The sequence below is a fragment of the Rhododendron vialii genome, chromosome 13a (genome assembly GCF_030253575.1).
Source record: "Rhododendron vialii isolate Sample 1 chromosome 13a, ASM3025357v1".
Classification (NCBI taxonomy): Eukaryota; Viridiplantae; Streptophyta; class Magnoliopsida; order Ericales; family Ericaceae; genus Rhododendron; species Rhododendron vialii.
This window is the reverse complement of record NC_080569.1, coordinates 2454096-2480909: the sequence shown is the minus strand read 5'-3', so window position 1 is coordinate 2480909 and position 26814 is coordinate 2454096. Positions and strand designations below refer to the sequence as shown.

Here is a 26814-nt window from a genome sequence, read left to right as displayed (position 1 = left end):
CGACAAAACCGTTGACAATTGACGTCGATTGCGAGTCTTTCATCTATCCATACGATTCTGTTTATCTTCTTGATCAATTTACTGCAAGGTCCAGGTGCATACTCGATCCATCGAAATTAACCTTTAAATAGGACGACACGAAGAAAGAATTCGAACAATGCTACAAACACAAACAGTTACCCATGTTTTTTTCAAGATTTCAGTAAACAAAAGTAGATAACCGTAACTCACACTTACAAACCAAGACGTAAAAAGTAAACGACCAAACAGACACTCAATTTTTATTCTTATTTTTATTTACCCTTTGGGACCTGGAAACGAACCCCACACAAAATCTCCCCCGGAACATCCAGTTGAAGCCAGGATACGATCTCTATTCTCCGTATTTACCTGGACACTCGAAAGTGACCTCGCAGTCGTCGTTAACTATGACAGTGTAATCGTGCTCCAGTTTGGAGAGGTAAGGAGGCAAGCGAAGCAGCAAACCGCAGACACACTCGTCGTCCACCTCCTTCAACCACCTGCAACATTCATCTTCTACATCCGATGCACTGTGTCCCTGCCTATGCCTGTGCCTGTGGTGGCGGTGATGGTGGTGGTGGTTGTGGTGGTCATCACCACTATCGTCGTCAACGAGGCTTTGGTTGTAGTTGTTACCATTATCAAAACGACCCTGGTCATCACCACCACCACCACCACCATCACTGTCGTCATCTGGTGGGGAAGGAGGTGTAGAATCGTCGTCATCAGGCGGGGAAGGAGGTGTATCGTCGTCATCAGGCGGAGTGTAAGGCAGAAATGCACAAGCGTGGTTCACCAGTGCAAACTGGGTGATGCAGAGCGGAGGAACATCTGACTGGGACTGGATTTTGGGAATGAGTAACAGGATCGCAGCGAAGACTGCGAATGTCAGAATCTCTTCCATTTTCGCCATTACCACTTTTTTTTACTGATGCTTTGCAAATGCATAGCAGTATGTGGTTATTGTGTTTCCATTTCTTTTGTTTATATACAAGTGACTCATACAGACATACACTTTTCATTACCTGGGGTTTTCTTGTTGGGTGACCAAAAAAACGAGCAGGAAAAAGAACGTGTCCAGTATAGTTGGTTATGTAAAGGAGAAGTTTAGGTTTATGAGTAGTTTAGACTTTTGAGAGCCTCATTCATCTTGTGTGAGGAGTACGTACTTGGGGGCCGGAGTATATTGTCCGAAACAGAAGTAGCAATGCCAGGATTGCGTTAACTCACAAGTACGAGAAAAATTTGTAGAAAGGAAAAATTAGGTAGTTTCGTAAATGATCATGGGCCATCAGCCTTATGACAACTCCCGAGATCCAATTCCCAAAGTGCAACGTAGCACATCATGCAAACTGAGCAAAAAATAAGCATAATAGAATGAAGAGGTGGATTTGGGTTCTCTAACTTCAAACAATATTGACATCAACCAGGATTCTAATTTCAAGAATTATCACTACCAAATCATTCTCGGTGAAAGTTGTGCACCGCTATGTCTAAGTAAAACTAAGGCGACCATCACAAAGTTACCGGAATTTGAAAGCCAAAAGCAGCATCACAATCGCCATCACTTCGTCTAACTGATCATCTCCCCAAAGTCATGAAGACAGTGTAAACCAGCTCTCCTATAGCATTACTTTGTGCAAAACAGGCGAATGATTATCCTGCAATAGACAAGAACATAAACAAAAAAATATCAATATCATGAGTCTCATGGCATAGATAAGCATGAAAATTGTTATGGGGATTAGCTGATGTAGGCACACTTCATAGCGGTAAAAACTGGCGTGGAGTTTATTCACAAAACTTCCATTTCATTCTATAGTTCCGATTTAGCTAGAGTCCATCTACTAGTCCTATCAACAAGATGCAAGGTATTTGCAAGTGCAAACATATATCTCAATGATTGATGTTCTTCGATTTCCTTTTTCATTAAGAAGAAAAAGATATTAATGAAATCTACTCTTGCAAGTAAGGAACTTGAGGAGATTCAGCTATGCCAAAAATATGAAACCCTTCTTTGTTCACCTGGAAAGCGTACTTGATCTAAAGCAAATTACATGGGGCTCTCTTCTATATAACGGAAACAACTGTTAGCATATAACAGTTTATTGTCTATTAATGGCCAGGCAAGCCTTGCAATCATACGAATACAGGGTTTTCTTTGTCTCAAACATAATCAAAGAAAACTTTATTAATCAAATAACTTGGCAACTAAGTGAAATAATTACTACTCTTGGGTTGAAATCGCAAGTCAAAACAGCTTTACATTTAAATGAGACAATTCGTCTGAACCATTGCTTCGATTGCTTCCTGCAGCCTACCTCAATATGCCCGCGCATTCAATCTACAAACATGATTCATTACTGACTAAAAAAAATACTTGTAATCTTTATGTAATAACTCTGTCGTCCTTTTATAATCTTCCTACTTCATGAAAATTAATATTGGAGCCATGAAAGTTTAGAAACACAGATGATTAGAATTGCATCAGAAAATATATTCAGATACTATTAAATGTAAAAATATAAAGCTAACAGACACACATAACAACCAGGGCAAAAACTTTGCTCAATGAAAAGGATTTGTCTACATGACACTGGAACCAAGTAACGATATACGAGTATATTTTATTGCTGGCAATATAGCTGCAGTGGCATTTGTGATACTATTAGGGAATGTATTCAGTGCAATGTAAATAGTTTCACTCGTTGTGGCAGCACCCCAAAGTGACAGCATATGCAAATTCTATTCAGTAGGCAATAGCTTCCGTTTGGTTTCACATCAACACAAAGTACATTCCCCTACACGAATACTTCATAATATAAAATACCTCATTGAATCGTTTCTCACTATCATCTTTTCATGTTCTATATATTAACACCACAGATATATACTACCAAATACCTGGAATGAGGCTTCTTTGTCAACTTTGTGCAGAAAATTGGCACATTCCTTCATTCTCAAATATTTTGAAGGCAGGTGTCCGCAACATTACACAAGATCCTGGAAAAATACTGTGATTTTACTGAAGACTGAGAAACTATTTCACCCCCTTTCATCACTTTGAAAAACAATCAAATATTTTGAAGGCAGATGTCCGCAACATTACAAGATCCTGGAAAAATACAGTGATTTTATTGAAGACTGAGACTATTTCAGGACACCATGAAGTTGTTGTAATGAGCATATGGGGTGAAAACCTTTCTACGAGCATTACCAGTAGTACATATCCCAAACTTATTCACACGAACCACTTCCAAAGCCTTGTCATTGAGCCAAATATGATAAGTCCTTCACATATATCAAGCACAAAAGTTTCAGGATACACAACTGACTTCGAAGCTTACAACATATAACAGGGAATTTTTGCTTGCTCCATTTCCAAGCGAGGAAGATGCATATGAATATGTAAGCCATTTTGGTTTCATTCACTATCTAAATCTTCAACTTTGTGTATTTCTTCCCCACAAGCGTAACAACCTCATTCTCTATTTCTCAATGCCATCATTTCCATATCTTTCTGAACAGTTTCCCTCTGCAACCTCAACTGCTAAGCTCTCTCCCTGTGTCCCTCGGCCAACAACTCAACAATCTTGTCATTTCTTTCGAGGAGCGGATCCAGGTCAATCAATTCACTTCCCTTGTACGCTTCCCTCAGTATTGCAGTCTTTATCCCACCTTTCAAAGAAACAGAGAATATTCCTGAATGCCTTGTGAACACACTTGCAGAAAACCTATACTCTTCAGTGAACTTCCCCAAAATTGGCACTGGTATCCTCTTGAAAAGAGACAGCAGAGCAAACTCGTGGAAAAGCCCAACTGTCCTTTTCTCCATTTCTCGTGATGCTTGGTCCAAATCGGATGCATCTTCACAAGGCAAAATATATGGATGCTCCATCCAATCCCTAACCCATTCCCTCATTTCCTTCCTAAGAAAGAACCCTGGAGAAGCTTTACGTCGAAATACAGCCTAACCCTTATCCCTGTCAAATTTGATTCCTCCTCTGCCCCTTCCTCAATTGCTGATTTCACAAACTCTGGGTGTCCATGAAACAAGTTCAAGAGACGATTTTCCCTCTCCCGGACACCCAACTAACAGAAAATATTCAGGGTATTTCAGCACCAAACTCACCATAAATCATTAGGGAACCCAAATTCCCTATGGACGTGTACCAGTTTGTCTGCACTAACCACCTTATCCTTCGCCATCATTAACAACTTACACAACTTCACAACATTTAACAGCTCATTTTCACTATAAATTCGCCTCTCTTCTTCCAAAAAACGCTAAAGCCTATCGCCAACTCGAATAAACGGGACTGGCTCCGATGTGGGTTTGATTCGATCAAGATAGGTATCGAAAAGGCCAGGGTTTCAGGTTCAGGAAGGTGTTGATTTTCATCGGAAGACGCATTCTTTTGCGTCGTTTCTCTAAGTATTGAAGTGGGATAACTTGGCCTGGCTCGTTTAGGACTTCTTTGACGACTCTTACACAGAGTCTCCATTGTTTATCGTTTTCTATGGCCTCGTCTGGTTTCTGGTCTTTACGCCATACTACTTTTAGGCTTGAAATTGAAGACGTGAATTGAAACCAAACCCTAGCTCTAGAATTCAAGTGAGAAGAGATGGATGAGTGCCAAATAGCATACCTGAGGTCAACTGAAGCAACTGCAGCCGATCGTTATCAGGTTTTGAAATTAGTTATGGTTAGGGTTTTGGGTGTTCTACCACTGATTCTCTATGGAGTGGGAAAGTGTATTTCTGGACAACCCAGTCCCTCTCCATAAAGTCCAGCTTCGAGGTTAAAGGATTCAGTTCAAGAAAAAAAAATAGGAGGTTAAAGGACCCATTTTGAGTTCTTCATCTAACTAATATGTATCCAGTGGATTCCATGCCCTTGATCTGTTTTCTACTTGATCAATTTACCGCAGGCTCCAGATGCATAATAGATCGATCAAAATTAACCTTTAAATGCCATAGTAAGAATTCGAGCAATGCTACAAACAGAATCATTCCCACAACGTGCTCGTTATTGGATAGCTAGCATGTTCATGAAATAATCAGTGAACAAGCATATAACAACTGAGCATAAATTTCCATGATTCTTCAAAATTTCAGTAAACAAAGTAGACAATCATGCCTCAAACTTACAAACCAAGACGTAAACAAGAACATAAATTCCCATGATTCTTCAAGATTTCAGTAAACAAAATAGATAACCATGACTCAAACTTACAAACCAAGACGTAAACAACCAAATAGACTCTTATTTTTATTCTTATTTTTGTTCTTAACTTTATTTATCCTTTGGGGCCTGGAAACGAACCCACACAAAATCTCCCCCAGAATATCCAGTTGAAGCCAGGATACGATCTCTAATCTCCAAATATACCTCGACATTCAAAAGTGACCTCACATTCATCATTAACTATAACAGAGTAATTGTGCTCCGGTTTGGAAAGGAAAAGAGGCAAGCGAAGCAGCAAACTGCAGACACACACGGCGTCCACCTCGTTCAACATCGTGCAACAATCATCTTCTGCGTCCGATGCTCTGCGTCCCTGGCTATGTCTGTGCCTGTGGTGGTGGTGGTGATGATGATGATGATGACGGTGGTGGTCATCACCATCATCATCATCATGACGATGACGGTGGTGGTTGGTGACATTATCCATGCGGCCATGATCATCATCACCGTCATCAACGAGGCTTTGGTTGGTGACGTTATCCATGCGGCCATGATCATCATCACCGTCATCATCCGGAGGAGAAGGAGGTGCGTCAGGTGGTGTATAAGGCAGAAAAGCACAAGCGCGGTTCAGCTGTGCAAGCTGGGTGATGCAGACTGGAGGACCATTTGACTGGGACTGGATTTTGGGGATGAGTGACAGGATCGCAATGAAGACTGCGGATGTTAGAATCTCTTTAATGTTTGCCATTACCACCATTTTTACTGATGCTTTGCAAAGACAAAGTGGGGTGTGGTTATTGTGTTTTCCTTTCTTTTGGTTATATACTAATGACTTATGTACTTTTCATTACCTTAGGCTTTCTAGTTGGGTGACTATAAAAAGAGGAGGAAAAAGAACGTGTTCCGATATAGTTGGCTATCTAAAAGAGAAGTTTAGCTTACGAGTAGTTTAGAGATCCTCATTCATCTTGTGTGAGGAGTACTTTTCTATGTTGGAGTATATATTGCATAAAGAGAAGTACGAATGACAAGAATGCTGTAACTCACCATGTACCACAAAAATAGGATGGTTTTACGAGAAAAATAGGATAGTTTTGTCATTTGTGGAAAGGAAAATGAATCAGGTAGTTTTGTCAATGATTATGGGCCATCAGCCTGATGACAACTCCCGAGATCCAACGCTTAAAGCGCAATGTAGTACAACAGAAAAACTGAACAAGAGTGTTATAGAATGATGTGGTGGATTTGGGTTCTCTGACTTCAAAAAATGGACACCAATGAGGATTCTAATTTCAAGCCAAATAATTCTTGATAGGTCTTGTTCACCGGTTTTATGTCTAAGTCATTACAATTAACGTACATCGCAAAGTTACCAGAATTTGAAGCCATCACTGCAGAATAACAATTACCACCACTTCATCGAACTGATCATCCTCCCAAAGAGGGAAAGATGGTAGTGTAACTCAATTCTCCTTCTACATGAGGCTTCCATGTCCACAAAATAGTGAAGGATTATCCTGCAATACACCAGAACATTACAGACACATTAACATCGCGAAATAGATAAGCCATGAAACATTGAAAACATGTGTAGATAAGCTGATGTAGGCACACTTTATAACAGTTGGGAAAAAAACTGGCATTTAGGAACTTCCTTGCAGTTTATACACTTCTAAAGTTTCTATTAAACTAGAGTTCATCAACTAGTCCTATAAGCAAGGCAAGGAATTTGCATGCACAAACATCCATTTTTCAATGGATAGATTTTGCCTTTATGTATACTACAATCAAATCAAGATAATATATAAATATATATATCGAACAGATCCTTGAATTTATTTGGGACCCGAAACCTGTGGTTTCTTAGTCACGGCTAGCTAAAGGTAAAGTTCCATTAAAGAGCATTTCCACAGGGCCTCAGGGAATATAAAGTTTTCATGACTTCAATTTTCTTATTTATTAAGAAGAAGTTAGTGATGACATTAACAATTGCAGCTATGCAGCTTGAAGAGATCCAGTAATGCTAAAACTTTGAAACCCTCCCTTCTTCACTTGGAAAGTACATTTGCTCTAAAGCGAATTACATGGGGCTTTCTTCTATATCGCTGAAACAACTGGTCGTTTAAGAATAATATCACCAAAGTTTTGTTAAATTATTCTCTATTTTTTGCAGGCTAGCCTTGCAATTAGTTGTCAAGTTTACCACAATGACAGGGTTAATCTCTGATGGCTCCTGATGTAGATGTGTCTGTTGCCGAAATAGTCACCGAAGAAAGTAATGGTAAAAGACAATTACAGAAGAGCAAGATGAGATATCTACCAAAGGGAAACCACGATTATATAACGCATCACTGCCAGAGCAATAAATGTCTCAGATATTTTCAAAGGAAGCTTAACAGATCAAAAAAAAAATTGAAATAATTAAATGTTCAAGTTTTAAAACTGAAACTCTAAACAGCATTTTGTTTAAACGAGACAATTCTTCTGAACCATCACTTCAGCGGCATCTTGCAGCCTACCACAGTACGCCTGCCATATTCATCAATCTGCAAACATAATTCCCAACAAACTAAAACTAATAGCAATCTAGAGATCTACAAATAATTACTCAATCGTCCTTTTATAATCTTCCTATTTCATGAAAATTAATATTCGAGCCATGCAAGTTCAAAAAAAACATGCAGGACTAGAATCTCAATATAAAACACATTCCTAAGCTATTAAATATTAAAATATAAACCTAATGGACACACAGAACCAAACAGGGTACTAAAAACTTTGCTCAATGAAAACGATCTACCTCCATGATACTGGAACGGATTTAGGATATTGCGGCAGTGGGCATTTGTGATGTTAGGGAATGTACTCAGAGCCTGGTAAACAGTTTCATTTGTTGTGGCAGCAGCACGAAGAGGTATCATATGCAGATTATTTCAGTTAGCAATAACTTCAGTTTCGTTTCACATCAATACAAAGTAGATTCCATCATGAAAATTTCATTAAAAGGATATACCCCTTTGAGTCGTTTCTCACTATCATGATTTCAAGTAATATCAATTCAGATCGCAGATTTGTACTACCAAATACCTAGATGACTGCTTCTTTGTCAACTTTGTGCTGTAGATTAGCTTATTCTTCATGACTCTTATAGGCAGATATCTCCAACATTAAAAGATCCTGGCAAAATACAGAGACTGTACAACAGACTATCTGGGGACACCATGAAGCTGTATGAGCACATGAGAAGAAAATCTTTGTACGAGGAATACCGGCAGTACATATCCCTCATTTTTTCCCATTAACCACATCCATAGCCTCCTCATTTGGGCCAAATATAATAAGTCCTTGAACTGAATTCAGAACAAATTTTGACAATACAAGGCTGACTTCAAAGCTTCCAACATATTTCAGGTTTGAATTCATTAACTATCTAAATCTTCAATTTTCTGCATATCGTCCCCACAAGCATAACAACCTTGTTCACTATTTCTCAATGCCATCATTTCCATATCTTTCTGAACAGTTTCCCTCTTCAACCTCAACTGCTCAGCTCGCTCCTTGTGTCCCTCGGCCAACAACTCGACAAAATTGTCATTTATTTCGAGAAGCGGATCCCGGTCAATCAACTCACTTCCCTTGTATGCTTCCCTCAGCATTGCAGTCTTTATCCCACCTTTCAAAGAAAGGTAGAATATTCCCGAATGTCTAGTGAACACACTTGCAAATGCATTTGAAAACCTATACTCTTCAGTAAACTTCCCCAAAATCGGGACTGGTATCCTCTTGAAAAGAGAGAGCGAGAGCAACTCGTGGAAAACCCCAACTGTCCTTTTCTCCATTTCTCGCGATGCTTGGTCCAAATCGGATGCATCTTCATAAGGCGAAACATAGGGAAGCTCCATCCAATCCCTAACCCATTCCCTCATTTCTTTCCTAAGAGAGAACCCTCGGGGAAGCTTAACGTTGAAAGACGGCCTAACCCTTATCCCTATCAAATTCGATTCCTCCTCCGCCCTTTCCTCAATTGTTGATTTCGCAAACTCGGGTTTCCATGAAACCAGTTCAAGAAACGATTTCCCCTCTCCTGGACACCCAACTAACCGAAAATATTCAGGGTATTTCGGCACCAAATTCACCATAAAATCAATGGGGAACCCAAATTCCCTCTTGACATGTTCCAATTTGTCTGCACTAACCACCTTATCCTTCGCCATCATTAACAGCTTGCACAACTTCGCGACAATTAACTGCTCATTTTCACTATAAATTCGCTTCTCTTCTTCTAAAAACCGCTGAAGCCTATAGCCGACTCGAATAAACGGGACCGGCTCCGACTTGGGCCTGATTCGATCGAGATAGGTGTCGAACAGGCCGGGGTTTTGGGCCAGAAAGGTCTTGACTTTGACCGGAAGACGCATCCTTTCGCGACGTTTCTCCAGGTATCGAAGGGGGATGACTTGGCCAGGCTCGTTTAGGACTTGTTTGACGACTCTTGCGGAGAGTCTCCATTGTTTTTCGTTTACTATGGCGTCGTCCAGTTTCTCGTCTTTACGCCATACTACTTTGAGGCTTGAGATTGAATAAGTGGACTGAAACCAAACCCTAGGTTTAGAATTCAAGTGGGAAGAGATGGAGAGTGCGCCGAATAGCATACCTGAGATCTAATCAAGCGACGGTGGCCGATCGTACGTGTGCTGGGTCTGAATTTAGTTAGGGTTAGGGTTTTGTGCTGCCGATCTCTTTTCTGGGTGGAGGGAAAGTGTATTTCCGGTCAACCAAACAGTCCCTCTCAGCGACGTCGTTTTGCGAGTTTAACATCCCGATTTGAAGATACGTTAATTTTTACGAAAAGTCTATGAGTACATACACATCGGTACATACATCGCGTTTTGCACCCATATCGGGGTCCTACAAAAGTGATCTGAATTGCTCATTTTATTCAAAATAGTTTATTTAGGGTCCTTATAAAAAATACACCCAACAAATTATCAGTAAAAATATTTACAAAATATCTAACTTTGCTTCATAAACTAAGCCTATCTTGTGAAGAAAAGTTGTATGTTTCATATATGCCTTTACCGATTTTGAATAGAGTTTATTTTTCATAGAAGCTCTAAACAACCCATTTTAAACAAAATTAGATCAATTTTTAGGATCCGAGATGGGTCAAATACTCAATGTGTACGTACCTCTAGCAAAGTTGGAATTTTATGGAGTGTTCATTCATCTCTCTCTCTCAATCAATAAAAAGAACAAAACTGGTCCTGATACTCCTAAATAATCAATTGAAAATCAAGGTTTTTTTTTTTTTCGGGATCAAATTAATTGAGGTGGTTGTAAAGAGTAGTCACTGTTAGAGATAATTTTTTGGGTTCCTATAGAATCACTCATATATAAATTGCACTAGGCGCAATATGGATAATTGAGCCATTAATCCTTATCAAGCGACATTCAAAACAAACGTAAGACACACAGGATTTATCTTGGCCGTTGCTGAATTCCATGCACAAACAAACATGGGATATGAGAGAGTATACTCCCAAATAATCCCTTAACTAATAATTCCCCTCCCCCCTAATAATCCATTGACCACAATCCCATCTAATCCAATCCCTCTCCTATCAAACAGAGCCAAAAGGTAAAAAGTTAAGAATAAAAAGTTTCTAAAGACAAAAATAATTCAAAATAGACAATTTTTTTGAATTAATTGCTTTTTTAAAAAAATATTTTGGTGCTCCCTATATGTCACGACTCAATCCCATCCCCTAAAGTTTAGCCATGACAAAGTGTCAGTGACAATCCACACCAAAGGCCTATTCAACCTGTAATCTCCATCGCATTACCTGAAAATGGGATAATTAACTAAAATAGCAGCGGAAACTTTAAAGGGAGAAAAATACTGTAAAATGAACCAAAATAGCCCAAAAACCAAACACCACTCAGAGCTGTCCTTTTCCTACTACATGCCTACACAAACCTTAATTTACAAACTTTAATTAAACAGATCGAACCATAAAGAAAAGTAGTATGTACAAGATAGCTAGTCTCAACACTTGCAATAAATACAAAACTATAAACAGCTAGATATTTATTTTGGGTTGCTGCCACTGCGGCCAGCACGGAAACGAGACTTTTGCTCTATACTCCTTCACTGCTCATCTCTCCTGAAAAATCTGAATTATAATTTCGTTAAGTACTATAAGCTCGAGTGAATAACAAATACATGGGCTACACGTTTGCCGTAGATATATTAAAGAGTACGCGCTTCCAAATGCATATGAAAACATACATTCAAGTTAAAGCAATTCCATTGATCATATTAAGACTATAAACGTACTGTCTCTATAGAACTGACAAAAATTGTGGGCATAACATAACCACACATCGATGAACAACAGAAATCTTGAGGAAGACATTCACGCAGTAAATCGAATCATGTAATCACATCAATTTACTCAAAGATATTCGCGACTCTAACGACTCTATGCATATGCATCACATAGTAAATTAATCCCATCAATTTTAGGACTAACATGCTCATAAAAGTGAACTTAAGGCAAATTAAGTTAATTAGGAGTCTAGGGTATTACGCCATATCTTGACAATGGAGGAGCCGATTGTTCGTAACCGGTCACCAGTGGCGGGGAATAATATCTTTGCCATGGGGTCGCCAGCCGCTAAAAGAAGTGCCAGTGCCATGTCCGCTGCTACAATCACCCTGCAATTTTGTGCCACGGTAATGATCATCATCGAATCCATGACAAATATTTTTTCTAGGCATCGTTTTGTGTACTCACCTCATCTTTGTTCTTCCCATTGATTGTCACCTTCCTATAGGTTATTATCTCCAGTTGTTCAAATTCCCATTGGTTGTTTCTTTTTGGCGGAATTTCCTCAGGAACGAGCTTTGCTTGTTTGTGATGTTTTTCAAGGTACCTTATGACCTTTTGCGGGTCTACGGTGCCTGAAATGGTCATCTGCCCTGTCTTCAGATCTATGGATAATGAATGGACGCCATCGATCTTTTCCACCTTCTCCAGCTTTTCCTTGCAACATTGGCATTGGCAATTTTTAGCCAACTCGAGAACAAAACTCTTCGGATACGCCATTGAAAAGAATAGTAGTTCTTTCTAACCTTCTGCATGTATATTGGAGATTGAATTAATTAGTCATCTGTGGAGCTAGAAAATAGAAAATTAATTTATAACATGCTTAGCATGGCTACCAAGAGTTGATTAATAGCTTCTCTCACAAAGAGTCATCAAAAAAAATTGACAGAAGGAAAATCACAAGCAGTAGAATTTCCAAAAAAAAAAAATTTCAAATTTTTTTTCACGGAGGAAATTCAAAAAGTTTGGTTCTCTATATAATAGGGGGGGGGGGGGAGCTGTCCCCTTGGGGCAGAAGCGTGCTGCTGTCCCCGAATTCGGTATCCACTCTGATATCGTTCCGATGATCGGAAGTGTTTACTTTGTAGAGCTCGTCGAGCAAAACAATCATGCAAAAAATTAACTTAATTGGATATCATTAAGTGTTTGATCGGAACCTTTTTATCTTGAAAAGAATGGATCCGAAACACTGGATCAAATCCACCGTAACCCATGGACCGAGAGTCATATGGGCTCCAATCAGGCACTTAATGATATCCAATTAAGCTGATTTTTTTGCATAGATGTTCTACTCGACAAGCTCTACAAAGTGAACGTTTCCGATTATTGGAGCGAGACCGGAGTGGGCCCCGAATTTGCACGTTGCTGCCCCAAGGGGACAGCAACACCCCCCCCCCCCCCCCCCCCCCCCCGACCCCGACAAGCTCTACAAAGTGAACGCTTTCGATCATTAGAGCGAGACCGGAGTGGACCCCGAATTCGGAGACAGCAGCACGTTGCTGGTGAGCAAAGCGATTTTTGTAAGTACTTCTTTGATTGTCGTTCGATTAACAACTTTGATAATTCCTCAACAAAATTTTCTTTTTTGGAAACAAAATCCGTGTTTAGAAAAATGTTAAAAAGATTTTTAAAATGGCAGAAAGTGTTTTTGCTAAAGAATAAATATGATACAAACGATGCATGTATTATTTAAACAAAGATGTGCAAATTGATGCGTTTATGTTTTCGAACACACACAGTAAAAGAAGATCCAGAAAACTAAAATTTTCCAAGACAACTAACGTGTTTTTGAAAACCACCACCAAGCAACAGAATAATACAAATTAATCGATCAGCTATGAACATCAAATCGGAAGGGCACAAAATCCGAAAAATGAAAATGGTTCCATAGCCGGGCGAGCAAATTAACTTGATCCGATTCCTATATAATACAGAACTACTCTATAGTAATTTTAGGAGAAGCCAGAGACTGACCGTCGCAAAAGTAGCTCTTAGAAATATACTACTCCTACAAAGGAAGGGAGAGACAATTCCTATTTCCTATGATGGAGATGAAGGCTACCGTTAATATTTATGGAAGAGGGGCCGGCTAGATAGCTGATTCATTTTTCTATTTTTATATGTATCCATTACCTAATTGATGACGGCTTCTTTTTTAAATCCAACAACAATAACGAATATCTTCTCTCTAGCTCAAACCACATGTAACATACTACTAACATGTTTTCTTAAAATGCAGGATTTTCGATTTTTTTTTTTGTCAGATGATATACATCAGTGAGGGTTAGTGGGGTGTTAAGATTAGCACAGGGAGGTCCAGAGAATATCCATAGCCCTGCTCCTCGTGGGGCTTGAACCTTGGTCACCACTGGAGTCTGGAGGGAGGAGATGAGTTATCGCACTCCACATTTTATAAATGCTTTGCAAAATGGTATTTTTTTGAGGAGGGGCAAAAATGGTATTTTATTGTTTCGAATTACAGACAATAAAAAAAAAAATTCGGAGTGCACTTATAAAAAAGTATAAATTTCACGATTTAATTATTTGGATAGATAAGAAACAACATAGCTAGAATCCATCTTGTTAGGTATTTTTTGAATTAGTTTTCATTCTTTAAATGGGTAGGTTAGAAATATTTAAACGGGCTGAGCATTAAAGTAGTATGAGTGCTCTCCCTCCATCAAAATTTTATTGTACTACTATTATAGACAAAAGAATAAACCACAAATGAATAATAAATGACTTTTTAAAGTTTGTTAATTTCTGGCCTAGTTCTAGACTTCAAATTCTACACGAGTACATTTCTCTTGCATTTAAAATGTAGGAATTAAACTGCTTTTTTGCTGTTCGAGTGGGGATTGCACAGGTCCCCTCTGCAGCCCAGCAAACTGCGACTTCTTCGTTGCACATCCATCTCGATAATCGGTTTCGTTTAGATTGCAGAGCTGGATGTTATAGCCATGCAAAAGGTCCAAGAGAAGACGAAATGAAGATAATTTTATGTACTCTAATCTTGAACGAAGACTATTTCTGTACTCTAATCTTGAGCGAGAACAACTTCAGGATATCGAATTGAAAGACTTGCGTCACACAGCTCTAATACCATGAAGAAATTTTATATCCATTTTAAAATCAATTGGTAATGAGTGGAAAGGTTCCAAATGTTATTAGGTGATTACCCATTCTACTCCCAAGTAATATGGGACTCTATTTTCTTAACATCTCCGCTCACGTGCAGCCGCGTTTGAGGTCTGTTATGTGTAGTCACTTTTGGGTCCTATCATCGTGCAGTATTTTTGCTGATCTGTCATCGTAAAGTGTGGATTATAATTTTTTTAAAATATAGAGTGAAATGAGCTCCGCTCTAATACCATGAGAAAATCTAGAGAGAGAGAAACAAACGTAGCAAGTTTCATTTTTGTTTCAACTGTTTGTTTGTTTTTTTGCTACCTTACAAATCATTGTTCTGATCTATTTATACAAACAAGACTCAAAAAACACACAAGACCCGTGCAACTTTCTAATTGGATGAGAAACACAAACTTGGATTGCTGAGGTGGAAGTCAAAGCTGAGCTGGAGAAGACCACCTAACAGCCTTAACAACCCTTTAATTTTGTTTAAACAGCCACCTAAACCACCTCCTTAACTACACTTTTTAACCAGAGTTAGTGAGCTGGCTTAACAATGATGTCATGTTTGTATCGTCATTTTACTCACGGGGAGTGACGTCACTGACGTGTTTGGGACGTGTGAATTTGCTAGTAGCCTGGAGGGAAGGGAGTAAGGCTAGGGTATTACAGAAAGGAAAATCAGAGACTCCGATTGTTTTGGTTATTTTGGATTTAGATTTGTAGTTAATGAATGTAGAAAGAAGTAGAAAAATAATTGAAAATAAAGATAATGATTGGAAAGAGAGATAAGAAGAAAAATGAGAATAATAATTGAAAAGAAATATAATAATGATTAGAATCTAAAATCCAAAACAGAAATGCTAGGGACAAAGAAAATTTATCCTGAAACTACCCCGAAAAGATCAATTAATGGTTGAGATTCACTCTGATGTGTATGACACAATCATCAAAGTGATTCTCAACCATTGATTATTGTTTTCGGGGTACTTTCGTGGTAAGTTTTTTTTTTACCTAGCATTTCCCAATCCAAAACCCTTAAACAATCGAGGCCAGAATGATTTTTTTACATGATTTATATCAGATTATAAGTACTTTTAATTTCGTGTAAATTAATTTTATGACTCAAGGTTCTTAGGCAAGCTCACACATACCTCGACTAAACTCAAGAGGACAAATGCAATTGTTCGCTAACGAGGGTTCTATTTAAAGTCACAAAGTTCAGTATGAATTGATCCCATTAAAATAGATATGTTTTTTTAGGAAAGTCTCACTAAAGTAGGTAGCATGTAAAAAGTTTTGAACTTAAAATCTGGGACGACATAAATCCACAAATCTTAGGTCTTGACCATCAAGCCAACTCTCATACTCAATTTTATTTTCCGCGTTCTGAAATAAGTTTTGTGTACAATAGATGCCCCATTGGTTGATCATTAAAAGAATGTCGTAAAACGGGTCTACGAACTTTTCTAGTCTATTTGTTTCGTAGTTTGTTACATCTTACTGTAAAAAACTACTGAGCAATGGAGTTTAGTACTAGCAGTTTTGTATAATTGACTACTACTCGGCCTTTTAAGTTTTAATTAAGACTGGGGTGGTAGTTCAGGTGGCTAAGGTAACCGGGTTAAAACTCTTTCCCTCCATTGATTCTGAGTTCGAGTCGACTTAAAATTATATAGTTGGGTTGAGAGGGCATCATGTCTAGTTAATTGCACTTCGGTAGGATTTTGATGACAGATCTCGCGACTTGGTGATAGACAAATATTTTCTTCCCGGCCAAGTCAACTATGGCTCAAATTCTGACATCTCCAAAGCGGGTGAGCTCCTCTATGATCACATCTAAATAGAGTCAACTACACTAGCCGCCCTAGTCCACTTTTTAATGAGGGGAAAAAAAAGAAGAGAAAAGACTACACGTTGTCGGCCTTTCCACCTTAATAGTAGATTCAAATTAAGGAGAAAGTTTAAAGCCCAAGTCGGTAATTTTTTTTTATTTCTTAGAACTATTAAAAAAAGACGCAGAAACATTGTCATTTTTTTTGGAAAAAACGACACCAAACATGGCACTATTAGCTGACTAGAAGTCATTACCGACGAATTCCACCCTTCAATGCGTGGCCTCCAAGCTAGGAGTATAACACGGATCAAGGAAAACGATAAAATTAGCAGCCCTACCAGCTGAGACCAAAAGATCAACGTACTTTTGTGTTGTTCAAACATATTACATACTAGGGTTTGTCTGTGCCTAAAGGCACGACGTAATTTGAGATCTAATTAGTTGCAGTTGTGCAATTAATATTGTTTGAGAGAGAGAGCTGTAGGATTTATGATGCAAATCAATGATTAAGATTTATAGAGAGATAAGATTCAAAAACTCTTCTCCCTTATTATGTAGATATTAGGTACATGAAATAGAAAACGTATTTTCCATAATTCAAAGGTGTATGCATGGAAAGCAAATTCTCGAAGAATTTTCGGAAAGACAATCGTGCAATCTTTATTTTTTATGCTCTAAAAGGAAAATCTCGTAATGATAATGATAATGATAATGATATATATATATATATATATATATATATATATATATATATATACAGTCGGGTTCCGGTAAGGGATCCCGCATTTTTTTAAAATGCGGGACTCCCCTTCCCGATTGAATTTCGATGATCCGAGCCGCTCAAAGTGATCAGAACGTGATTTTAAGGGTCCCCGCGAGAAATCAGCAAAAAAAATGACCGGGAAGGGCTTCATCCGAGCAGTTTTCATTGAACGGTTCAAAAAAAACTGCTCGGATGAAGCCCTTCCCGGTCATTTTTTTTGCTGATTTCTCGCGGGAACCCTTAAAATCACGTTCTGCACACATTGAACGGTTCGGATTTTCAAAATTTGATCGGGAAATGAAAGTCCCGCATTTTAAAAAAGTGAGGGATCCCTCACTTGATAATTTGTGTGTATATATATATACACACAAATTATATATATACACACAAATTATCAAGTGAGGGATCCCTCACTTTTTTAAAATGCGGGACTTTCATTTCCCGATCAAATTTTGAAAATCCGAACCGTTCAATGTGTGCAGAACGTGATTTTAAGGGTTCCCGCGAGAAATCAGCAAAAAAAATGACCGGGAAGGGCTTCATCCGAGCAGTTTTTTTTGAACCGTTCAATGAAAACTGCTCGGATGAAGCCCTTCCCGGTCATTTTTTTTGCTGATTTCTCGCGGGGACCCTTAAAATCACGTTCTGATCACTTTGAGCGGCTCGGATCATCGAAATTCAATCGGGAAGGAAAGTCCCGCATTTTAAAAAAATAAGGGATCCCTCACCGGAACTTGACTGTATATATATATATATGGAAAACTAATTTTCGGAGAGTTTTATAAGAAAGGCAAACATGCAGAAATGCATGATGTGTTGTTGTACAATGCGCTTACCTCTCACACAAATAAATCGACTTCATAGTGGTCAACTTGGCACAGAAAAAGGGAAGAGCATCGAGCGAGCAACTACCCCCTAAGAGCCTACCCTTTACAATCAACCGGAGTTGATACAACAAAATACCAATGGAGATTTTGGACAATCCCGAAAAGTGCTAACATAATTGTGATTATTGGGTTTTTTTCGTCAAATGTTTTTATTTCTCCAATTAGATTTGAGATTAATTAGGAGTTACCACATTTTTAATTATTTGGACAGATACAATAGAAAAGTTGCAATAAGTACTCGAATCCACCAAATTTTGAAATATATCTTTTTACTTAATTTCCATTCTTATTTGGGTAGATTAGGGATTTAAAATGGACTAGATATTAAAGTACATATAGTATGAGTGCCCCCTCTCCACCAAAATCTTACTCCGCCATTTTTATAATTATATATATAGACAAAAGAATGAACCACAAATTAGTTTTTTTTTTGTTAGACGATATACATCAGCGAGGATTAGTGGGGGGTATTAGGGTTAGCATGGTGGATTCAGAGGCCATCCATAAAGGGGAGGCAGTGACTTACCAACTGCACAAAGCAGTAGTTGTTGAACCACAAATGAGTAACACAGTCAAAAACTAATTAATCTTACTTACACTCACCAGTAAATTATTAAATCCTTTTTTGAGATTCAATGGTTCCTTTTCTTTTTAGGGTGTATCTGATCCAGGGTTGTACGTAAGAGCACAAATATATGCATGCCGCTCAGGTTCTAAAAGGGGTAAAAAACTTTACACCAAGGAACTTGATTAGGTGTTGGTCAGATTTCAATAGGTTAGGTATCAGATTAATTGGCTTGTTTTTTACCTGACTGAAGTGCTCAACGAGCTCTGTAATGTGAGCGAAACCAATTTTCAAAATGAATAATAATTGGGTCAAAGTTTGCTCCTTTAAGGTACGTGGTCAAATCAAAAGTGAAACTTTAGTAGGGTTTTTCCACAACAAATCCAATTGAAAAGACCTAAAAGAACATCCAAAAGACCTAAAAAAAAAAAAAAGAAGAAAAAATCCAATTGCGTGCCCCATTTGTATTCTCAAAAATTTGTCCATTTGTTAAGGAGAAAATCCATTATCTACGCGGCCAACGAGCAAATCTTTTTTATTTAGATCATTTGAACCGAAAGCAGTCACACTAGCAAGTGGGTGCCTGGGTGGTTAGAAATATTTAGACGGGCTGAGCATTAAAGTAGTATGAGTGCTCTCCCTCCATCAAAATTTTATAGTACTATTGTATTATAGACAAAAGAATAAACCAAAAATGAATAATAAATGACTTGTAAAAGTTTGTCTCCTAGTACTAGACTTCAAATTCTACACGAGTACATTTCTCTTGCATTTAAAATGTAGGAATTAAACTGCTTTTTTGCTGTTCGAGTGGGGATTGCACAGGTCCCCTGTGCAGCCCCGCAAACTGCGATTTCGTTGCACCTCCATCTGGATGATTGGTTTCGTTTAGATTGCAGAGCTCAATGCTATAGCCATGCCAAAGGTTAAGTCGATTCGACATTGAGTAATATCTTATTGGAACAATTTTATATGCATAGAAACAAAAAGAATTGGGTGTACTATTTATAACTTGAAGCGGGCATATTGGATCATAACTTGAAGAGCACGTTTATTTCGATATATATAAATGTGTTCTTATCAGAATTTATTCGATATTCGATCGACCCCATTTTTGTAAATGACTAAAGTTCTATACAATGTGAGCGAAATCAAAGGTCAGAGTTTGCCGTACAGTTCCCCCTCCAACGACAGACAAGTCTTGTTCAGGTGTCCTGAAATGTACTCCCTTGTCCCATAGTTTTGGTCTAATTTGTTTTGGATGTCTCAAATTTACTGTCCACTTTGACGAGTCAAGGAAAAACAAGTATGACATTACATATTTTATCCCTTCCTTCCTCTTTTACCACCACCTAGTACAAATATAACTTTGGATTCTAATTTGTTTTGGAGAGTAAAAATGGGGTCTCCTTAAATTAATGTTAAAGTGCGAAAAATGGACTAAAACTTTGAGGACGGGGGAGTGTGTGTTATAAGAAATTTTTCAGTGTCGAATGGGTACCACGTAATGCTCGCTTGATACATCCGGACCATTCAAAAGCGCCAAACGAACACCACATTAGCTGCACCCATCCGGCACTGAAAAATTTCTCGTGTGTTAGTAGAAGAGGAGGCGCCAAAAAGCATTGATAATTGATATGGTCTGTCGGGACTCGGAAGGCTGAGGTGATTCCAGGTGGATCCCTCTCGTCTCTATTGGGCCGTCTCTCTCACGGTGAATAGAATAGCTAGCTTTACAATATCCAATTGCGTGCATGGGAGATGTTGCCACGCGGGGTGTTAGACATCAGTGTTGAATAATTGATTCCGTCGTTATTCTTGGCAAGAACGGTTCGGATCTAATTCGAGCACATAAAAATCTGAACAGTTTGTTGCTTGAATCTTAGCCGTCAATTGTCGAGATAAACAGTCGAATCGGCCGCTCGACACCGCTGTCACACCCCCACTTGATAGCAGTAGATGCAACGTACCTAACCAACATACAATCACGTGGGCCAAAATATCAACTCAACTAATTCATATATACACATGGGAAAACCGTTAAATTTATGAACGTACATAATGGGAGAATATATCAAAGTCGGTCAAATGACTTTTATCTTTTGCTATTTTAATTTGTGTAGGTCGTTAATTTAGAATGTCCTTTTGTTAAGGAAAAACCAATGTCTCTACTATACTACATTTTGATCTTCCAGAAGCTGAACATTGCATTTGACACGTCCAATCTACGTGGCCAGGCCAACGAAAAAATCTTTTCCATTTGGATCAATTACGTAGAGCTGTAAAAGAACCGAGCAGCTCGCGAGCTTGGCTCGGCTTGACTCGTTAAGGCTCAGCTCGGCTTGTTAGTAAACGAGCCAAGTTCGAGCTTGAGTTTTCGATCGGCTTGTTTACAGCCCTACAACTTAAGCCTAAAGTAGTGATTCTGGCAAGTGGGTGCCGGGGTGGTTGGGTGCGTGAAAGACTCGTGCAAAACTTGTTTTGAGTCTTTTGACGGTTTGATCAACCCGAAAAAAGGGTCTTTTGACGGTGGAAGAACACACTACTCCCTCCATTAATTCCGCAAAGATAATCAATCCACTTTAAAAGATCTTTTATCTCGATGCCAAGAAATTCAAAATTTACGCACAGAAGTATTTTCTTAATCCAAAAATTTCAAGTCCTTTTGTGACAGACTATTTTTTGCGGGATGGAGGAAGTAATACTAGGAGATCTCAAATTCTAGAGAGGGGAAAGGGGAGAGAAGCACAACCTAATTAAATTAGACCAAAACACAACAAACATAACGTTTGTAGGGTGTATATCATGGAGGTTATTGGATTGTATGTAGTTCAATAGTCTTATCACAGTATCGCGTTCGGTCGATTTGCTATGATTTTTCCTTTTTCCAAATAAATTAATATTTATTTAAAAGTGAGACGTTCAATTTTGGCATTCTAATGTTGTGTTTGGATGAGTTTTTGAGAATTTTTTTTATGAGAGTAATGATTGAAAGTAGAAGTAATAAGTGAAGAGAGAAATGAAAATAATAATTGAAGATATGGATAATGAGAAAAGAATAATAATTAAAAGTATGAATAATTAGTCAGTACAAAAGCTAGGCTCATTATACGAAGGTTGTGGACTCATGTCCCATTTGGGCTGTCAGGGCGATCCTCATTCTTTAAGTTTAATAATTACTCCTATAAAGTCTTTAAAGTTTGACTTGGACAATTAATTTACAATGCTTCTCATCACCACTAGCGGATCCACCTAAGGACTAGGGGGAATTATCCGTTCAATATTGATAGAGTAGTTTATAACAGAAGTCGTGCTATATATTTTCAAATCAAAACAAGCATGAAGTACTACTGTTGCACATATGTCCTTAGAATTTTGCACTTATTTAAAGATCTTAATTACTACTTTGTTAAATTTGTGAAAAAAATCTTCATAGGTTTGATCGGGAGTGTTGTGCCCGGGGGTCACTCACGCACACAACACACACTGATATCAAAAGAAAAACAACTCTATTTATATATATACTCGAACAATATTTACAAACTTTGAAAAAACCTCTCCGGAGAGAGCCGGCTCCCCTCCTAAGATCTCACCCCTCACAGACCACATATATATATATATATATATAGCAGAGAAAGGAGAGAACAATCCAAGAGCATTTTAATGCTCTTTCATGCGTGAGATTCCAAAGTCATCCCCAGGCTGCCAACTGCAGCCTTCTCTGACTTCTCAGAGATCTCATTCACACCACACGTGGGGTGAATTTCCAACCGGGAGTACTAGGAAGCTGTTATTGTTTTACGAGGAATCGGTGTTCTTCTTTCTTAGTAGTACTACTATTTTTTTTTATTATTTATTTATCAAAAGAATCGGTGTTCGTATAAATAAAAGAAGAAAAAGTCTAAATTCAGTGGACGGCAGCGATGGGGCTGGCTGGGGTGATAGTTATGATGTCATGTATGTATCGTCATTTTACTCACGGGGAGTGGCGTCACTGACGGGTTTGGTACGTGTGAATTTGCTAGAAGCCTGGAGCGAACGGAGTAAGGCTAGAGGCTATACAGAGATTTGTTTTACATGATTTTTATATCAGTTTATTTTTTTTAAAAAGGTACTTTTAATTTTATGACTCAAGATTTTTAGGTAAGCTCACACGTACCTCGACTAAACTCAAGAGGACAAATGCCATTGTTGGCTAGCGAGGATTTTATTTAAAGTCACAAAGTTCAATATGGATTGATCCCATTAAAATAGATATGTTTTTTAGGAGAGTACCATTAAAGTAGATATCATGTAAAAAGTTTTGAACTTAAGATCTGAGACGACATAAATCCACAAGTCTTAGGTCTTGACCATCAAGCCAACTCCCAAAACTCTCATACTCAATTTTATTTACCGCGTTCTGAAATGAGTTTTGTGTACAATGGATGCCCCATTGGTTCTTTCATTCTTTGCTTAAAATTGATCATTAAGAGAATGTCTTAAAACGGGTCTACGAACTTTTCTAGTCTATTTGTTTAGTTTGTTACATTTTACTGTAGAAAACTAATGAGCAATGGAGTTTAGTACTAGCAGTACTTTCGTGTAATTGACTACTACTCGGCCTTTTAAGACGGGGGTGGTATAGTTCAGGTGGCTAAGCGGGGTTAAAACTTTCCCTCCATCGATTCTGAGTTTGAGTCGACTTAGAAATATATAGTTGGATTGAGGGGGCTTCATGTCTAGTTAATTGCACTTCAGTGGGATTTTGATGACAGGTCTCGCAACTTAGTGATAGACAAATATTTTCTTCCTGACTGAGTTAACTATGGCTCAAATCCGGACATTCCCAAAGTGGGTGAGCTCCCCTATGATCACATCCAAGTCGAGTCAACTATACTGGCCGCCCCTGTACGTCCACTTTTTACTGAGGAAAAAAAATAAAGAAATTAAAAAAAAGACTACGTCCTCGATCGGCCTTCCACCTTAATAGTAGATTCAATGGAGAATGTATAAAGCCCAAGTCGGTAATTTTTTTATTTCTTAGAACTATTAAAAGACGCAGAAACATTCTCATTTTTTTGAAAAAAAAGACATCAAACATGGCACTATTAGCTGACTATCAGTCAATACCGACGAATTAATTGGACCCTTCATATGCGTGGCCTCCAAGCTGGGAGTATAACACGCTTAAGGATCAAGGAAAATGATAAAATTAGGAGCCCTACCCCAGCCTACCAAAAGATCAACGTACTTTTCTGTTGTTCAAACATATATGGCATATTAGGTACTTGAAATAGAAAACATATTTTCCATAACTCAAAGGTGTCTCGGTTACGTGTACCTCCGCTAATTCTAGAAGAACTAATCCAACAATCCACTAAAGGGGGCTCAAATAAAACTAAAAAAATGATTGGTCCCGTAATTAGAATCGATAACACAAAAGAAAGGAGCAAACTCTTAATTAAGTGCCGAAGATAATATGTTTGCACATACATATCATGAGTTGATAGGAGGACGTACAATAAAAAGAGAGAGAGAGAGAGAGGATGTAGGACGCTAGTATTAAGCAATTCAATTAATAGCATTCCCCGATCAATAAAATATTAATAATATGCTGAATTTACGACAAAAATTAAAATTGAATTAAATTTTTTAGACATGTTTTCGATACAACAAGGTCTTAGAGAGTGTTCCACTTTTTCAAAAAGTGGATTTTTGAAAAGGGAGGTAAATTTCAAGCCCAAAAATTATGTGTTTACGCAAATAATTTTTTTACTAATATGGATCTTGTTTGATAGATTTCATTGAGATCTTTTATACGGAGCAAAAAAATCAAAAAATTATTTTTCATTTTCACTATATTTGAGTTTTGAAAATTGAAGAAAAATAACTTTTATAAAAAGAAGGGTTAGCGGAACACCCTCTTATTTCTAGGATTTAGCGTGAACATGTACCTTATTGGCCTGTTTGGATGGAAACTCGTTACAATCTTTTTAATAGGCGTTCAACATACATATTTTCACCTTTTTATTAGCTTTTTAGGTGGATCCTTTGTTCTTTTATGGAAAAGGCAAAACTGGAAACTTGTAATTACAAATTCATAGTCCAAATAAAAGATTTTTATCTGGCCAACTAATGCAAATAAGAATTGGATCAAATAATAATATGGAAACTCAAAGGCGTACATGACAGGTTAGATGCAAGTTGTCTTCAAATGGAACGCGGTTGGGACCACGATTGGAATTTTGTGAATATAGATTAGGGAAAGGTATGACATATATCTTAGGCCGAAATTAATGAGAATCCAAAATGGGAATGCAAAAACTTATGTGATTGATTGGAGATTGTGCCTCTATGATCTATCTCTCTATTTTCTAAATGCATTATTCACAAATTTATTCTCAAATCCGAAAGGTAAAAATGAGGTATCCAAAGTAAAAAAGAAAGAAAGAAGAAGAAGAAGACGACCACATGCATTATTGGAGGCAAGAGCACAGACACAAATTAACTCACAATAGTTTATTCACTCATACTTGAAAATAAATTACATATGCAAATTTATACTAGTAAACACAAAATGTAACCCACTACCTCTATCTAACAAGAATTGTACCCAATTACCCATGATCTCCACTTCACTTTTAATATTAGGGATCGGATCGAGCTTTCACAATCTTAACTCCATTAATACTCTTTATAACTTCAAAATATAATTACTTTCCACTAGCAAATTAAACATGAAAATTAAGCCACAAGGGAAATTAATATAACTCCCGATTTATTGAATAAAACGCAACAAGTTTATCATTTCCTACATGCACAACATGATCTTGCAGCTGCTTAGACTTTTCCTCATGACCCAAACTTGTCTGGACAACGGAGGCGCCGATGGCTCATAACCAGGACCTTCTTTATTCGGGTATCACTTTGTGTGCTCACCTCATCTATGTTCTTCCCATTGAACGTCACCTTCACGTTCTTTGAACAGGTCATCTCGAATTGTTTTAACACTTTGAATTCTTGAACAACTACTGGCTGTGGCATGCTGGCCGCAGGCAGCTTTATAATTTGTGCATTGCGGTGGTTGTTTCTTTTCGGCTGAATTTCCTCCGTAATGAGCTTTGCTTTTTTGCCCTTTTTTTCAAGGAACCTTATGACCTTTTCCGGATCTACAGGGCCCGAAACGGTAAGCTCCCCTGTCTTTGCATCGATGTTCGTTGAATGGACTCCATCGATTTCAAGCAGCTTATTCAACGTTTTGTCGCAACCATTGCATTTGCAATAGTTAGACAACTTGAGAACAAACCCCTTTTGATTCGGCGCCATTGAAAATAATACTCCTTTGTAACCTTACACAAATGAGTCGTCAAGAAAATGGACAGAAAATAAATTTAAAAAAAAAAAGTATCTCTCAATTAAATTCGTGTGGGAACAGAAAAGGGCAAGGAAGTATGCAAAGGGAAGGGAGAGACGATTAATTCTATGGATGGAAAGTATTTATAGATACAAATTACAAGAGTCAACTGCAAATGACTAAACATACACCACAAACTAATCTTCATCGTTAAGGAAATCCGAAATTAAACCCTAATTTCCTGAGAAGTTTCCTATTATTAACGTGTTACGTACGTAGTAAGTGCTTACGACGTAACGAAGTTATTGCTTACGTAATCTTGTATGTGTCACTGTAACGCCCCGATTTCTCAAGGGTTTCGGAAACATTAACCCTAAAATACACTGAATTTTACAAACTATTAGACCCTTATTTATCCTTATACAAAAATTACAATTTCAAAATAATAGTACAAAAATCTATGTACATTTATTTAATAAAAGTAACTTCAGAGCGACTCTAGTTTTGACACGAAATTCCAAGCAATGTTGGCCCAGACTCCGTTTCAGGGGTCCCACCTGTATCAACTACTCCACTGTGGAATCCTGCACACACTGGCAAATTGAACGCCGAAGCAAACGATTTGCCAGGATACAAACGTATCCTGAGTGATAATTCACTAAGTAGAAATTCTAAAACCCAATACCACAATATGCA

General features: G+C 38.0%; 3 protein-coding genes and 1 pseudogene across 5 annotated transcripts; all 4 read right to left on the bottom strand.

The window, feature by feature from the left end:
- Positions 1 to 185: 185 nt before the first annotated feature.
- Positions 186 to 6727, bottom strand: LOC131313266 (uncharacterized). Of its 3 annotated transcripts, XM_058341482.1 has the most exons (3): positions 6586 to 6722; positions 2926 to 3024; positions 186 to 1682 (listed from the first exon to the last, which is right to left on the bottom strand). In XM_058341482.1, exon 3 carries the CDS (start codon positions 932 to 934, stop codon positions 374 to 376), a length of 561 nt encoding a protein of 186 aa, XP_058197465.1. In that variant the 5' UTR covers positions 935 to 1682; positions 2926 to 3024; positions 6586 to 6722; the 3' UTR covers positions 186 to 373. The 3 variants fall into 3 exon arrangements, with proteins under 3 accessions (XP_058197465.1, XP_058197466.1, XP_058197467.1); XM_058341483.1 differs by lacking the exons at positions 186 to 1682; positions 2926 to 3024 and adding an exon at positions 5079 to 5926 and having other exon boundaries at positions 6586 to 6727; XM_058341484.1 differs by lacking the exons at positions 186 to 1682; positions 2926 to 3024; positions 6586 to 6722 and adding exons at positions 5079 to 5654; positions 5718 to 5969.
- LOC131314865 (protein WHAT'S THIS FACTOR 1 homolog, chloroplastic-like) lies at positions 3042 to 4699 on the bottom strand (annotated as a pseudogene).
- On the bottom strand, positions 5079 to 13664 carry LOC131313265 (protein WHAT'S THIS FACTOR 1 homolog, chloroplastic-like). The gene is made up of 4 exons (XM_058341481.1): positions 13576 to 13664; positions 12010 to 12350; positions 8013 to 11930; positions 5079 to 6729 (listed from the first exon to the last, which is right to left on the bottom strand). Exon 3 carries the CDS (start codon positions 9862 to 9864, stop codon positions 8635 to 8637), a length of 1230 nt encoding a protein of 409 aa, XP_058197464.1. The 5' UTR covers positions 9865 to 11930; positions 12010 to 12350; positions 13576 to 13664; the 3' UTR covers positions 5079 to 6729; positions 8013 to 8634.
- Positions 11844 to 26090, bottom strand: LOC131313173 (heavy metal-associated isoprenylated plant protein 3-like). Its single transcript, XM_058341326.1, has 3 exons — positions 25704 to 26090; positions 12010 to 12258; positions 11844 to 11930 (listed from the first exon to the last, which is right to left on the bottom strand). The coding sequence occupies exons 1-3, from the start codon at positions 26088 to 26090 to the stop codon at positions 11844 to 11846; spliced, it is 723 nt and encodes a 240-aa protein (XP_058197309.1).
- Between the last annotated feature and the right edge of the window lie 724 nt (positions 26091 to 26814).